Source organism: Lonchura striata, chromosome 1 (assembly GCF_046129695.1).
Source record: "Lonchura striata isolate bLonStr1 chromosome 1, bLonStr1.mat, whole genome shotgun sequence".
Taxonomy (NCBI): Eukaryota; Metazoa; Chordata; class Aves; order Passeriformes; family Estrildidae; genus Lonchura; species Lonchura striata.
Genome location: NC_134603.1, coordinates 70,346,262 through 70,361,770, shown reverse-complemented (window position 1 = coordinate 70,361,770; position 15,509 = coordinate 70,346,262). Strand labels below are relative to the sequence as shown.

The 15,509-nt window shown below is 36.5% G+C and overlaps 1 protein-coding gene across 3 annotated transcripts in view; it reads right to left on the bottom strand.

Annotated features, from left to right (window-relative positions):
- TENT4A (terminal nucleotidyltransferase 4A) overlaps positions 1–15,509 on the bottom strand; it is a 56,313-nt gene that overhangs the window by 31,193 nt on the left and 9,611 nt on the right. For all 3 annotated transcript variants that reach the window (XM_021546903.3, XM_021546904.3, XM_077785153.1), the window contains exons 2-7: positions 12,205–12,328; positions 10,756–10,802; positions 9,737–9,857; positions 8,134–8,241; positions 7,322–7,450; positions 6,049–6,262 (exon numbers count right to left, since the gene is read on the bottom strand). In XM_021546903.3, coding sequence (XP_021402578.2) covers positions 6,049–6,262; positions 7,322–7,450; positions 8,134–8,241; positions 9,737–9,857; positions 10,756–10,802; positions 12,205–12,328 — 743 coding nt within the window. The remainder of the gene's footprint in view (positions 1–6,048; positions 6,263–7,321; positions 7,451–8,133; positions 8,242–9,736; positions 9,858–10,755; positions 10,803–12,204; positions 12,329–15,509) is intronic.

Below are 15,509 nucleotides of genomic sequence, written 5' to 3'. Positions count from 1 at the left end.
GATTAATAAACCAGCACATACAGATATTTTTCTCCACAGGATAAGCAAGTTTTTCAAAAATCTATCATAGAAGATTCCAGAAGCTAGTATAGTACTGGTTTTTTATCAAGTTTGTAGCACTCTCAACTGCCCTACTTTAAGAATGAGTGACATTTTAACTGGAACTCTTTCCAAACCTATTGCCATGTGAAAAACTGCATACGTTCAGAACACTGTACACCTTCTGCATCAGTGACAATGTACAAGAACAGGTCACCCATCTGATACATAGAACAATCTTGTTAGCAAAAGGCATTTGGGGGCTTCATTTGGCATCAGACATCAAAATTCACTTTAATTTTGATTGAAGCATTCCATTTAAGAAACATAAACAAAAGTTGTTTCAAATTGCATAAAATATGGACTAGGTCTTGAGTGGGTAGAAAATTGCTTACAGTGAAAGATTCCCTCCTTCAGATTGTGTGAAATGCTGTGAGAACACTAGAAAGGGACAAAGCACCAAAAAATCAGATCAGAGCCCATGAATAAAAGAAATCAATGAAAAATCTGCTTTGAAAAATTAATGGGTAAAGGACAGAATCCATCCTTTGGTGGACAGAGTCTAACAAGACTGACTTTGACTTTAGAGGAACAAAGTTCCTGAGTGTCTTGTCCAGCAAGCCACTACAGACAAACCTGATGAGATCTGTCATCCGGGGCAAAAACAGATTCCTTTCAGAATTCTCCAACCATAATCCCACTCTAACAGAAAAGTATAATCAAAGAAAACTAACTGAAAACATAAAAACATTCTGGGAAAACAGAATTTTTCCAGTAATTCACATGGTCAAATAAAAACTGATCAAGAAATACTTCCTGTTACTGACATAACTGAGTATCTTGCTCTGAATGCATCACTGTGGTATATACAGCAGCTACTAGGCTCAAAGTTGCAGAAGCCTCTCCAAATGGTTTATTTGCTATTGGATTCTATTCCGAAGTAAAAGCAGAGATCAGTGTGGGCCTAGAACAGTGAATCTAGGAAGAAACATATGGTAATGTTCTTCACAGAGGGATACACAAAGGACTTAATCCAAAGGTGGCTGAAAAGTGACGAAAATATTTTGGTGGTCATGAAATCAGAACACAATGTTAATTAGACTAAAAAAGCAATGATTAATTCAGTGTAAGCTTTTCAGAGGTAGGACACCTGTGTCCATCCACATAATGATATTCTAAACCTAGATATGTAAGAGAATTAAACTGAGAACCAATACAGAAATGGAATACATAAAAGTGGCTAAACACACATAATAGCACCTACCACTACTTTCAAGTCCATCTATGGTTGGACTTGATGTTAGGGTTCTTTTCCAACCTAAATGATTCTATAAATTCACATAACATTAATTAAGAATACACAATGCACACTCAAAGAATCTTTATTAGTTTAGTCTAACCCAATGCCAGGCAGGTTTATTTGGCATGTGTCCTGCATAAAGTTACACCAAAATGAAGACAAGGCTGCGACAAAATATTGGTTATTCCTTTCATCAGTTGTGCCAGCAAAAGAAATCATAAGCCTTCCCTAAACCAATTACAGTAAACTTGGGCAGTTTAGTTTAAATCAATGAAGTTTTGTTTGAGTCTTTATTGAAGCAGATTTGAGAACAGAGGCAGAAGAGCTCATGCCAAACCATGCCTGGGTTCCTGGATTTCCTGGATTGCCTCATTTTGCACCTGTAACTCATTCATAAAAATGTCTGAATTAATAGGTCTTATTCAATTATACAGTCTGCAGAGCTTTTTAATTGGGCTGCAACTGGAGCTACTGTGAGCTGCACCTGTAAAGTCTGTGTAAAGATGACCCTAGCCAATCCAGAAAACAACATAGTAAAGAAGCCAGAAGATCACACATTTGCTGCCCTGAATAGATTTTCTTCTGAGAGATCACTCTCTAACTAGAAAACCATGTCTTACATAACTGGGAATCCTTCTTTGGTCACAATTTAGACTGATCAGTTAAAGCACGCAACCCAAATGCTGTCACTCTTTAAAAAAATCATACATACTTCAATCCTCAGATGTACATTAGCAGATAACAATGGTGTATGATTTCATGTATAATTCAATCCTTATTCTTTCTTACAAAGCCTTCATCCCTAAAGGAGCATGTCCAAAATTTCCATCACTTGCTATCAGTATTACCACTCCATCAGGTAGCCTTCCTTTACCTGAAGCAGTTTTAAGAACACGGCCTGAAAAGGTAAAGGCAAGACCATGAGCTAGAACTGAAGCAGACCCATTTATGTTAAGCTATTAGCTAGTAAACAGCTTTTTGCAACATTCAGCATTAAAGAGGTTCTTTCAAATGCTAACTTCAATGAACCTGTGTATTTTTATAAACACTTATGTTTTATACAAACACACGAACATATATATTCACAGGTTCTAATGACAAATAGCTGATACTGAAAAGCTGCAACGAATCATTCTGGCCAGCCACTAAGGCTAGAAGACATAATCTCCTAGATGTTGCCAATCTCAAATCTATTTACTTCCCATACTTGTGACCTATCAAGATGCAGAAGCAAGCAACACAAAGTGTAATAAACCCTGCAAGTTAAAGATTCTCTTTTCCAAGAAAACACATCAAATTTAAGGTTTAGAACTTTCATTACTGCCCACAGCAATTCAGACAGAAAAACAAACTGTCTCATGAATGGAGCTGCACAGGTAGAACTCCAAGTTTTAAACTTGGTGTTAAAGAGTTGCAATTTAGCTACTCTAGCCACTGCCAGTTTTAAACTAGACCAAAAATATTCCTGGTCTGAACATCAGAAATTACTGCAGGACCTTGATAATCACCTGATTCACAAAGGTACAAAATACCAAGCCCCCAGCAGTTTGCTGGGTAGGTGCCAAGCTTGTTTTAGAAACACAGATTAAAAGATTTGTCAACTGCAAACAGTTACGTGCTCCAAAACAGGATACTGCTACCAACTCCAGACAAACCTCTTTCAACATGACATCATCTACCCTGCTCCAACATAATCCTGTGAACAAACTTCTGAGTGCCTGGCTTTGAAGTTCTCCTTAATAAATACTTTTACTTTTTATATATTTTACAAAAAGGACAAGTGCTTTGAGAAACTGAAACAGTGCAACTACAAGATGTTTATGAAAGCCCCCACCCCCCTTTAGGCAATGCTAAGGGAATGATTTGCATGTCATTACCCTGATCTAGGGCACTAACTCAAGATGAAAGACCTCAGACTATGTACAAAGACCAAGTATAAATGATTACTTCAAAATGCATTACTGCTATTATTAGTCTGGTAACTCAAATCTGGACCTCAACAAGCTTCCCACTTGAAGTGTCATCTTCTGACATCCTTGTTGGAAACCTGGTTCTTAAATCACACAAATTATCTTCTGGCACACAATGATCAGTCCCTGAAAATCTCTGAGGAAACCCTGCAGTACCTAACAGAATCTAAGAAAACTCACTACATTTAAAACAACAACACAATGTGGAACCTGGATGCCTGTTCCTCCCAAATCCAGGAATTAACAGAAGGTAATGAGCAGGTTAGAATGATGTATCACATCCTTCTGATGACACCTTTCATCTCTCTTAGCCAGCCATCACCCGACCATTTCACACTGAATAAAAAACAGCATGAAATTAAGTTCCTCCAATTTAAAGAAACTAATCCCACTAAACACATACCTGTTCCCTACAAGACTACTTTAAATCTATTTTTTGAGGTATACCATATAATATCCCATTGCTGAACTACTGCATGCACTCACAGGAGCAACTCTTACACTACTTTGATAATCTTTGAGAAATTGAAAGGGAGGGTTGTTTTGTTGTTTTTTTTTTTAATCCCTGTACTTTTTGTCTCATTTTGGGATTAAGAAGACATCTTTTCAAGTATTCTTCCAAGGCTTAACAGAAACCTTACAGACAGTTGTGATCTGGCTAAAAAAAACAAACAAAAACACCAATTGTGCATACAGTGCAAACACAGGTTTGCAAGAGTAAAACTCAGCAGCAGTTTATGCTAATTTGAGTTGAGACATCTGTGTCCACTCTTTCTGAAAATAACTTATTCCCATCTCCTTCACAGTACTGCCACCAACCCTCAGAGTCAGACATTGAGTGGATCTGAACACAAACTAATCAGAGGTGGCTTGTAAACTGGGCAAGGACCTGAACCCTTGGGAAAGATTTTTGTATTGGGACAGAAAGAATAACAGAACTAAAGTAATTAACAGAATTCTAGACCTTACTAACATACACTTGACAGGCAATTTTAGATACTGTAGGAATATGTGATTAAGTCTGCATTTAAGGAGGCTGTACTCATCAGATCTGATTCACAAAACCATCCTATACGTGCTACATAATTTTCCTCCCAGCTTCATCTGGCAAGTTCTGAAGGTCTGTGGTAGCTGCTAAAAAATATCCTTATGAGACATAGTGGTCAGATAACTTCAAAACGTTGTCACTTTTCATTTCCATTGCCAAAACACTATCCCCTGTAAGAATTATATTATTTCACACCATAAAAACTCTTAATTTAATTTAATTCTTATCATCTCTTTGACAGCATACTGCTATTCTTTCTTCTAGACTACAGTTCTTCATTTCTGCAAGATTAATGCTAGGAGGAAAGTTCAGAGCCCCTATTAGATTTTTTTTTTCTTCTCCAGAGTACTATTAGCAGTTATTAAAACACTGTGTAGCACATGCAATTTGTTCTCCTTCAGTCTCCTTCAGCAGATAGAAAGGAACAGAACTGGAGGGCAGTATGGATTTTTGACTCTAAACAATTGTGGCTCATACTGCTATTCAAATGGGTCTTCAGGCAAGTAAGTACACAGTTCTTAAAGGAAATCTTAATGATAATCACAGTTCTGCACAATCACACCCTAGCCTACGCCTGGCCAAGTACAAGAGTCATGACAGACAGAGTTACACACATATGAGAGAGATGGTTAGACAAATGAGTAGCACAGCCTGAAACCTGTTCTAGGGAAGTATGAACATTCAGCATACTGAGTATTTAGAAAGGTGACAAACTTTAGCTCCTGATCCATGGTATTTGCTTTAAAAGTGCTGCAAATAAGCAGTCTACACATGAAATGTGACAGTATGGACTTTGACTGCCAATTACAATCTAGAAATACTTGTGCTGAAGTCCAAATTAACTGAAAATTTACTTTGTTAAAAAGCTGGTTTGGAATTTCAGCTACTTGTCATGGTGTAAATAGAATACAAACTGAGTATTATAAAGCTGGAAATTTTCCTGAGGCACTTAGCCAAAATTAAGCTCAATTATTTTGAGGGTTACTGAATTAAAACAAAATCTAAAAAAAATAATTTTATGTTAAGTATTTTCAAAAGAACATGCAACTCTAAAACTCTAACTGGCATTCCCTAAAGACCCCTGTGCAGCACAGAAGCCAGTTATGCAAAGTGCTCCCCACACCACCACAATGCAGCTGGTTTTTACAGATACCCCTGTTTCCGAGCAGAACCTGTCCTGCAGGGTGGTACCACAGGGACTGAGGTACCACCCTGCAGGACAGGGTCTACACCTGGGGCATTTCTTTCCCATATCATGTGATTTATCTGAAGTATGGCACCACAGACTGTGGCAGTAAAAGCTACACCTTCCAATCACATTCTCACAGCAAATAATGGAGAACTGTTCTGCTAACAACCCTTCTGCTAACATTCCCTTCCAGGATTTCCTAGAATTCTTTCTTTCACTACCTCTCAGTGGTGTCAGAGAATCTTACTACGTACTCAACACAGTACTGGATCTCCAAAGCCTTATGCATTTGCACTGTTTGCATGTAATCCAATTTACTCAGGCTAAGAATCTTGTGAGACCTCAGGCCCATATCCCTCAACCCTCCTACCTGACTGTACCTCTACAGCAGCAACAGCCTCCTCCCAGTGCAGCTTTTCAACTTGTCTGACGGACTAACGCAAGCCGAGAGCACAAGCTGAAGTGAGAGCTCTGGAATATTGCAATAAATGTACAGTCTTACCAGGCAGAAGAGGATCTTCAATACATAGCATGGATGGTCTGTATCCATTAGTCATGACTTTCATGATTTCTTCTTTGGCAATATAGGCACCTCCATTTTTTATTCTAATACCAGTTTTCAAGTAGTTAAAATTCCTTCCATACAGTTCAAAAAATTCTATTAGAAGCATTCCAATGTTTTCATCAGCTCTTCTGGCATCAATTCTTGGATGTAGCTGTAACATAAATCAGTTTTTGCATATAAAAATTTAGTTTTCAGACTATAACACAAGGCAACAAAAACATCTCCTTTAAACAGCTGAGTATTTCTTCACGTAAGTCTCAATTGAATAATTCACTCTTCATGTACTTAAACTCACTCTCATACAACCTAGAGGGGGCAGCACGTCAGCAGTATCTGAAAGCCAAAGAATTCTTTCATCTTTCCTCATGTAGCTTTTTGAGGAGTAGGGAAGTCTTTTCCCCAAGTCAAAGCAAAGAAGTAAGTACTGCATACTAAATTATAGCCTAGTTAGTAACAAAGTAGTACCCGATTTTCCACATTGAGGGAAATCACTCCCTCAATATTTTCAGAAAATGGAATACAATTTGTGTCTCTAGCTCTACTTGTTATATTTGGTACACTAAATCTATAGTAATATTTCAGTGAACACCACCAGCAGCAGAATATGTAAGTTTTCCATTACCACAGCTGCTGAGAGATACTAACCCCATACCTCATCATACCTGTAGGAAGCTCACTATCACAAAAATGTATTAAGAGAAGTTATAACTTGTTTCTAACATTGTAACTCACTACTCTTTCATAAGTCAAGTACAGCATCTGCCAGTCTTAAGCATGTCAAAACCTAAACAACATGTAAGAAAAAGAAAAAAAAAAATAGCTCGACTGTTGGATTTCATCATTTTAATAAACACTGAAATCAACTACTCTGCACATTCAGTACCAGTAGTCTAAGAAGCAAAAGACCAAATGCATCCTGCAGATTTATGAAGCACCATTAAGATGATTCAGGTACAGGGCCTGGTATAGAGAGCAATGCACAGCCTCTATGCCTTTCACAAGGCTCCTGCTGCTGTTCCAGTTCACACAGGATACATGCTGGATGTTTGAGAGGTAGTCCACAGGATCTCTCAAGAGTCAAACACTCAGATCCATAACAGTAATGCTGCACATTGCAAGGGGCATCTGAAGAAACAGTACAATAAAAGGGCATAGGTACTGAACCCAAAATATTTTGAAGAACATGGAAACAAATAAGGAACAGACTTACCTGCAGAAAACTAATTGCCATTAAAATTAGGCTGTAAGAGCTAATTCCACCAGTAAAAACTTCATTCAAATCCCTCTGAAGGAGGAACTGTTTTAATACTAAAATCAAGTAAGGTAGCAAAGAGTACTTCTGCAAAGCAAAACAAGTCTTAATGTAAATGTCAACATTCCAAAACAAAGAAGTACACAATCTTAGCACACAAAGATTCATCTAATACAAAAATATTTCCAGTGGTGTGCTATACAGTGTTTCCACAGGAAGAACTGAAAATAGAAACATATGAATAGACTTCAACTCTTATTTGACTGAAGACCTTATGTATCAAATTTATTTCCCACCTAAATGGTAAGACTTTTATATCCTTTGAATACCAATGTCCCTCACTATAGCCAAAGCTTTCACTCTAAATAGTACTTTTGCTACAGAGCATAAAAGGCAACTTTTAAGTGTGTAACTACACAAGAATTGTTTTTTGACAGTTTAGCAGGACAGTACTCATAATGCAGCATCACTTAAATTCAAGGTAAACAAAACTTGAAGAGACTTGCTTCAAAAGCAAAATTTAGTGCCTATCTGTAAATCTAGACATGATCATAGAAGTTCTTTCACAGTGTACAGGTTTATTCACTCAAACACCTAGCACTCAAATGGAACACTGAATGGACATGGATAATAAATTAAAATATCCGTGTTTAACTAGTATTAATGAAAATAGTCTTCAGCAATAAATTGTCGAGCCATACCAAAATATGTTAGCTAAGCATCTAGCACATCCTTGGTAAGTAGCATAACATTCAATACATGGTTGATACCTTCATGTATTCCTTGATAAATCGAGCTGCCTTCACACCAGTTTCTACATTAAAACTGATGTCAACTTTCACTTCTGTCTCCTGGTCAGTGAGTTTTATTATTGGTACCTGAAAAGATTAGAACAAGAATGTGAATCCCCAGAAATACAACACTGGTGCTGTTCCCTAGCTTACTCAAGACAAATGGATATTAGCAGTCCAAATGACTGCAATTATCAAGTCTGTCTGAGAGGAGGTAAAAATCCTAACCTGACCACTGAATGCTTTCTAGGGAGGTGATTAACATACAACCATATTAACTTACCATCACTCTGGTACTCTACCACAGCCATCAGCTGTCTTCAGAGTTGCAATAGCAGTGCTTCATATGACAGCTTAATTTACTTAATTTAATGACTCATTCCAATTAATAGGAGATCTTGTAATCTCATAACCTGTGGGAACTGCATTCCTCTGACCCAGTATTGCACCATTCACTTACTGAACTGACAAGAAGCCAGCCTAGCAGAAAGTAATGCCTGTTGGTTTATCAAGATGAACTGGTTCAATGCAGAGTCAAATGAAAGCCAGAAGAGAAAGAAAAGCTGCCGTAATACAGCAGGAATAGATTAATATAACGTGACTGAATATGTAGTTTTGCTTCATACCAAGGCAGTGCCCTACAAAATCATCTTACAATCATAACCTAAACTTCAGCTGATAACATTTATTTTAAATTGAACTCCTCATATTTTTAATCTGAAATGGAAAACAAAAAAAAGTAGAAGCATAGCACCATTTTATACCAACATCAGAAGAAACAAAACAAGAAGGAATAGTAGAATTGTAAGGCTAGCCTAGTGCCGTTCTCCATCATTAACTGGTAATACAGATTCTGATAATCCCATAAATTCTCATGTAAACCAAAGACTACCAAAGCACCTGTTACGTACTACTACTCTAATGACAGCCAGAGGAATATTATGAACCTAAAAGAAGAATGTTTTAGAGACCACAAAACAGAAGCTTGCTAACAGAAGTCTGGAATAGTCACCTTAGTCCCTTGAAGAAAACATCACTTGCTCAATAACAAAATTCTCATGCGTTAAGTTTTTAACATATTCAACATGATTCAGGTTTACAGAAAAGATGCAAGAGATAACACACAGTCTCACAGTGACATAAAGCTCTCGAATAGTATATTTTGGACAGGAAAAGCCAATGTTAGGTCTGGAACACTTCACTATGCTGTCAGAAACAAGACAACCTGAAAACCATGTTGAAAGCTAGACAACTCTAGTTACTAGCTTAACAAATTCCCCTCAAAGGTCAGTGGAAAAACATTATGCTAAGAGTTAACTTATTTTACTGGATATTTTGCAAATACTAACTTTCAGATCTTTATTGACAACAAAGTATGGCCTTCAGCAAACACAGTACACAGAATTACTGACGTCCATGTAAAAGTCTCCATGCTATTGCTAAGCACCTACAGATTCTACTGAAATCTTGCAGAGAGCTTAAGACAATATAATTTGCTTCAGGAATTAAGAATACTATTTATCACCAATATCTGAAGGGGTCTGAAAGTTTTTCAGCTCAGTATTCCAAAGCAATTACTTACCGTAGCTTTGTCAAGTACTTTAATGGAATATGGTTCAGCCACATTGTGTTTTCTCAGTGCTTGCTCCAATAGCTGTAAAGGGGGTCGTTCCCATTTCCCAAAAACAACTAGATCAATATCACTAGACAAAAAGAACACAGTATGAAATCCAGTAAATCTAAAAAAACAATACACTACCAAAAAATATGGTAATATTGGCATTCTATATTTTACAAGTCATACATGGTGATCTTTTTGCAATTTACCATTTTGGTTCCCAACAAGTTTCTAGGAGAGGTAAGCAAGATAGTCCACGGTGTTTCAGGACCCAAAGCAGTATTCTAGTTTCTTGCTTCCATTACTCTGATGAATTTTTCTCTGAGCTCCTTTCCCTTTTACCTTTCATGCTCCCTCCCCTCTGACTTAAACAGTCTAATTCCATCCATCATTTATCATATTGACAGGCATTTTAATACTCGAAAGAATTTCATCAGTGATTGGCATTCGCAGAAATTAAATTTCCAGTGCTTTCCTTCTGAAAATTTAATTTATATAAAGACAACTTCATCTTCAAGGCAGAGCTACACGTTTCCACATCCAATTGAACCATTAACTGATACAAAATACCAAATTAAGTAAGACATTTTGCTCTCCAAAAAGATATAACACTATGATGGTTCTTTTGACTTTACACAGTAACTCTGTGATGAGTGACACATTCTTAGTAATTTATCTTATTTAACAAAGCAATCTTTGTTAAATGCCAAACATTCAGTTTCACTGTCTGTTTAAAAAAAAAAGTCAAAGACTAACTCCAGACATAAGGAAGAAAAGGTAATTCACCAAAGGGTCAACAAGCAGAGCCGTAAGATAATACATCGAATACTTATCGCAAATCTTGAAGTTCAAAAGCTCTTCCTTGTATCACATGAAATATAAAAGTTTTACTGAAAGTTTGACATATTTGCACATTCCATTCTAAACTCCTCTTTGAAATTCATCATTTCTCTAAAAGAAAACAAGAGTAAACTATTACTTACCTAGTTGGAAGATAAAGCCCTGTACTAAAGCTGCCAAATATCTGGACCTGAAAAAAACAGAGCAGGAAAACAGCTTGCAATTATGAATGCTTACCTCCTTTTATTTTCACAAAACTTCATACTTTTCTCCAGTTGTTAAGGATATAGCCAGTAAAAAACTTAGTTTACTATCTGTACAAAGACACTTTTTCTTAAGAGATGAGACTTCAGAGGAAATTTGGCTTCTTTACTATGAGATAACTACCAATCCAGCTAGCAGAGAATAAATTTAAGCAAGTTCTTTTCATTACTTATTTTCAGTTTGGCACACATACACACTTTTACCAATTTCCTTCCCTCCTGCTCCTTCCTTTCCTTACAGGACAGCTTTAGTGAAACTGAAAGAGTTTAAGGGAAACTTTCCAAATTTTTATGTTTAAAAACGGCAAGTACGTCTAAATGTACCATTCAGATAAATATGAATACTACAGATTTTACTGTCAAGAACAGCTATGAAGCAGCAGCAGGTGTTTGTGTGTGGAAAAGCAGGCACAATGAAGTTACATCCACAGACCACATCAATTACTTTCATTGAGCTTCCCGTCTAAAGAATTGAGATGTTCTTCACTCTCTGATACAGCAGAGCCCAATTCAAAAGCTCACTTAGTTTTTTGCCAGGCAACTCAGGCCCTTTTCAGTGTTTGTATCAATTTCAACAAGGTAGAAAAATCTCACTAAGAAGGAAAAACATGGGCGAGGATGAAGCAGATAAGTTTTACAGTATTTTTAGCTCAGTGCTGTAGCCTGAGCCCTCACCGTCTACCATGGAAGGCTATGAAATCACCGTAGTGAATTTTTCTAGTGGCTAATGACAATGCTACAATCTGGCAATCACAAAGGTGATGCTAGAAATACAATTTAGAATACATTCTTTTTGAATAAGCGTGTTTGAAATTACTCCAGCTTAGATTGCAATATATCCCAGAGAGTGAAATTTTTCCCTACTGCAGTGGGGCTAAAGCAATTCCTTGAATGTCAAATTCATGAAGAGTACGAAAAAAAAAATATGCATTTAATTGGTCTTTCCTAAAATATTTTGCACATGCAGGACTCCTTGCAGAAATGAATATATAGGTAGTCAGTCTCACTTTAATATTCAAAATTAAATTATACAGAGACAAGCACTTTAATAAGCTTTTACTTTAAGGAATGTACTACTAAAAGCTTCACACTCCCAGCTCTCAAAATGAAAAAACATTCTGTAGAATTCATTAACCCAAAATCTAGGTTTGAAATTTCCCCACTTTTAAAAATAAATTTCCAAATACTGCAAGAACTGTGATATTGAGATAATTGCCTTAAACCTGAAGAGTTACCTGCTCATTCCTAAAAGAAAGATAATAGCAAGGTTAAGTGAACCAAGCTGTACAATTTACTAGAGAAACAAATCACAGCTGAAGCTACACTCACATCAGCGGTAGGCCAAAGATCTTTGATGACTGTTTCTATCCTTTTTACCACTTCTCTTCTCATAGCTGCTTCTTCAGGACGAGGGGACATGAAGTCATAGAACTCAATGATTTCTTCATGTAGTCTAATGGAGAAAGTAGGATCAGTTAAAGTGACAAATGAACTATTTAACTATTACAATAAATTTTACAAGAAACAAGCTATAGGCTTTATTTAGTATTATCCTTTAATCAAAGAGCTCAGAACACTAACTCTAGTAGAAATTTACTAAATTTCTTACTGGCTCAGCAGTGAAGGCCAAATTCAATTCCTGAATTTTAATTATTCTTTTCTTTAAAAGACAAAGATGAGTCTTAAAAACTACATAATGATGCAAATGTGAAGTAGCACAAGATCAGCTAAAATCTTCAAGCAGGTTTATTCTTCAAGCAGTTCTTACTTCTGTGTATGTAGCAGTTTACACAGACTGCAAACAGGCCACTGGCATTAACGAGATTTTGCAGAGGACAATAAAAAGGACATTTGAATATTTATTGATGTAAAATCATACACTTTGACACTCAGACCCTTCATTAGCCATTCATTCATATAGAAAACAACCTTCCAACTGAACACTAAGTGAGAATTGTGAAATATATTCTCACTTGTAAAGTATTTTTATACTAATGTTACATGAGGAGTCCTGACACTGGAACCTTATACACCTATTAAGCCCTTTTGTTTCAATGTCTTGTGGTATATGCCAATACTATAGAACTCTTGCTGGCAAATTTGAGTGTTCAGGTGAATGTCATGTTTGCCTTCAATGGAAAAGTATCAAGCCACAGCAAACAAAACTGCAAATAACTACTGCTGTGACATTTTTCCAAAACATCTTTTTGATGTTGACATATTTCTGAGATTTCTGTCTAACTCACAAAATGTACCTGGTCAACATTGCAGTGAAATCCAAATGCTCTCCTAAACCTCAAAAAAAAAAAAAAAATCAATCTATAATTTATATACTTAGCCTTCCAAAAGAAAAATTTAATACCTCTCTAGTAGAACTCAACTCTTCATCTGAGACTTTTGCAATTCATTTTACTCAGTAACTCCCCTGCTAACAGGTAACTTCCAAGAGACCACATGCCTAATATTTAAGTGTTAGTATTTCTTCCCATAGACTTTCCCATTCTTCCCACAAAGACTTTTGCAGCAAAGCTGAAAGACACTTCCAAAAAGCATAAATACTTTGAATTACTGTTTGCCCTTTCTCTTTTCTTAAACTGAGCTTGGACCAACAACTGAACGTTTAACTACATAGCAGACTGAACTAACATCTCAATTTGCTGAGGAAGCCACTTGATTCCAAAATTTTAGAGCAAGACAGAAAATACAAAGAAAATGCTCTTATTTTGTTTATAGAAAGTATGCTTTTTTCCTACCTACAAAAAGACCAATGAATAAAATACTTGAATATACCTAACAGCAATGGGGACAGCCTAAAGACTTGCTATTCTTCTGCCTATAATAATCTGTAGTAAGCAGATATAGGGTGAAAGCAAGAAAAGGCAAGAAAAGCAAAGGGGCAGCTATCCTTCCAAGTTTCCAGTAATTTCATCTGGCATACGTTCAGGGTGAATCCCAACCTGATACCTATTAGCTCAAAGAACTTAATTCCATAGATTTTTCCAGGTCTTTTAGTCCATTTCTGCTTTGTTATTTGTGGCATTTAATGGGAATTTAAGTATGCATGAGAATAAAGAATGTTTTATTTTAAAATGCTGCCTGGTCATGATTTTATCTGATTTTTTTTCCTGGGGCAAAAAAAAAAGTTGTTACTGGCAGTTCATCTCAAAACACAAGACTTCTCAGGCTCTCAATCCATTTATCTCCACCCACCAGTAGTTTTCAAAGCTAGTAATCCTCACGAGTTTTTGTCTCCTTTGACAAGAGGAAGTCCAAAGTTTGATCACTGCTAACCTTCTTTGCTTATTTTCAATTTGCACCATGTTTTCTGACAGGTGGGCAGAAACACACACACAAAGTCAACACATAATTCTGCCATTCAGTGCAAGTCACACATCTGTTTTCATTTTATTGTCCCTACACTTGGGAATATTGCTGCTTGAGGGTACCTGAATACACAGCTGCTCTTTAAAATAAACCATAATGAAGGAGCTTCAAGGTGCTTTCTGAACAAAACTATAAACATAGAGCCCACTCACTGTGTGTATGCAGCCTGAATTATTTTTCTTCAGTCATAATTCTATATTTTCTAGAATTTAATTTTACCAGCAATTTTATAATCTAATGAACAATGAACTCCCACTGTGTCTGTCTGCAGTCAGCTCTAGCTTTCTATTATCCTTTCTATCCTTTTCTCACTCATTTCTTCCCTCCAGGCATTTATGAACATATCGAGCAACAGTCTTGAGTAATTCTATTTGTACCTTCCCCTTATTATAAAGTAAATAATTTATTCTTTCCTTTGGTTATTTTTAAGCACTAACCCAGCAAACCTGTAAATGTTTGGTTTTTACAAACTCCTCCAAAAGAATCTCAAACACTCCTCTGAAAAAAAAATCAGCAGTTCTGTTATCAAACTGAACATAGGAATATGGATTAACAATGAATCCTTCAAGAAAATGAGACCTGTGAGACGCATCTACTTTAATCAAAACATGCACTAGACCATTTCTTTATGTTTGGCCATGCAAGAAGTTCTGGGTTTTTATGTCATCAGCCCCATTCAACCACTCCAGGAGATATAGAAATTTCTAGGAAAAAAATGCATTTACAGTAGCCGTCCTGTATTAGGGAAGAGAATAAATGGAGATCTGTCCCCATCACAACCTCTACCACACACAGCACAGCCTTTCAAAAGCAGCTCCAGTGCATCAGTGAGCTCCAGAAAATAGCCAACCAACAAGTACTCCCACTTTGATGCCCCAAAGAGCCTCTCTTCCAGTAATTAACACAGTCAAAATTGTTAACCACGTTATGAAAGACTCAGAAGAGTATCACTCATCACTAGTCTACATTTTCTTCTTTCATTTGCTCTTTAATATGAAGTCAGGTTCATATTTTCTACTTCACACTGGCAAGCACTTGGTTTAATGCTTCAATCTGCATGGGACAACAGCAGAGGTCTAGATACCAAAGCTTATTTAGAGCTCAAATCATACTCATGGCTAATTCCCCTGAAATTCTTTGGCATATACCACAAGACATGGGTGTATAACCAGTACTATTCTGCTGACTGGATTTAAACTCTTACTGAAATTTAAATTGCAGTTGCCTGGAGTCAAAGCTTTCTTAAGTCT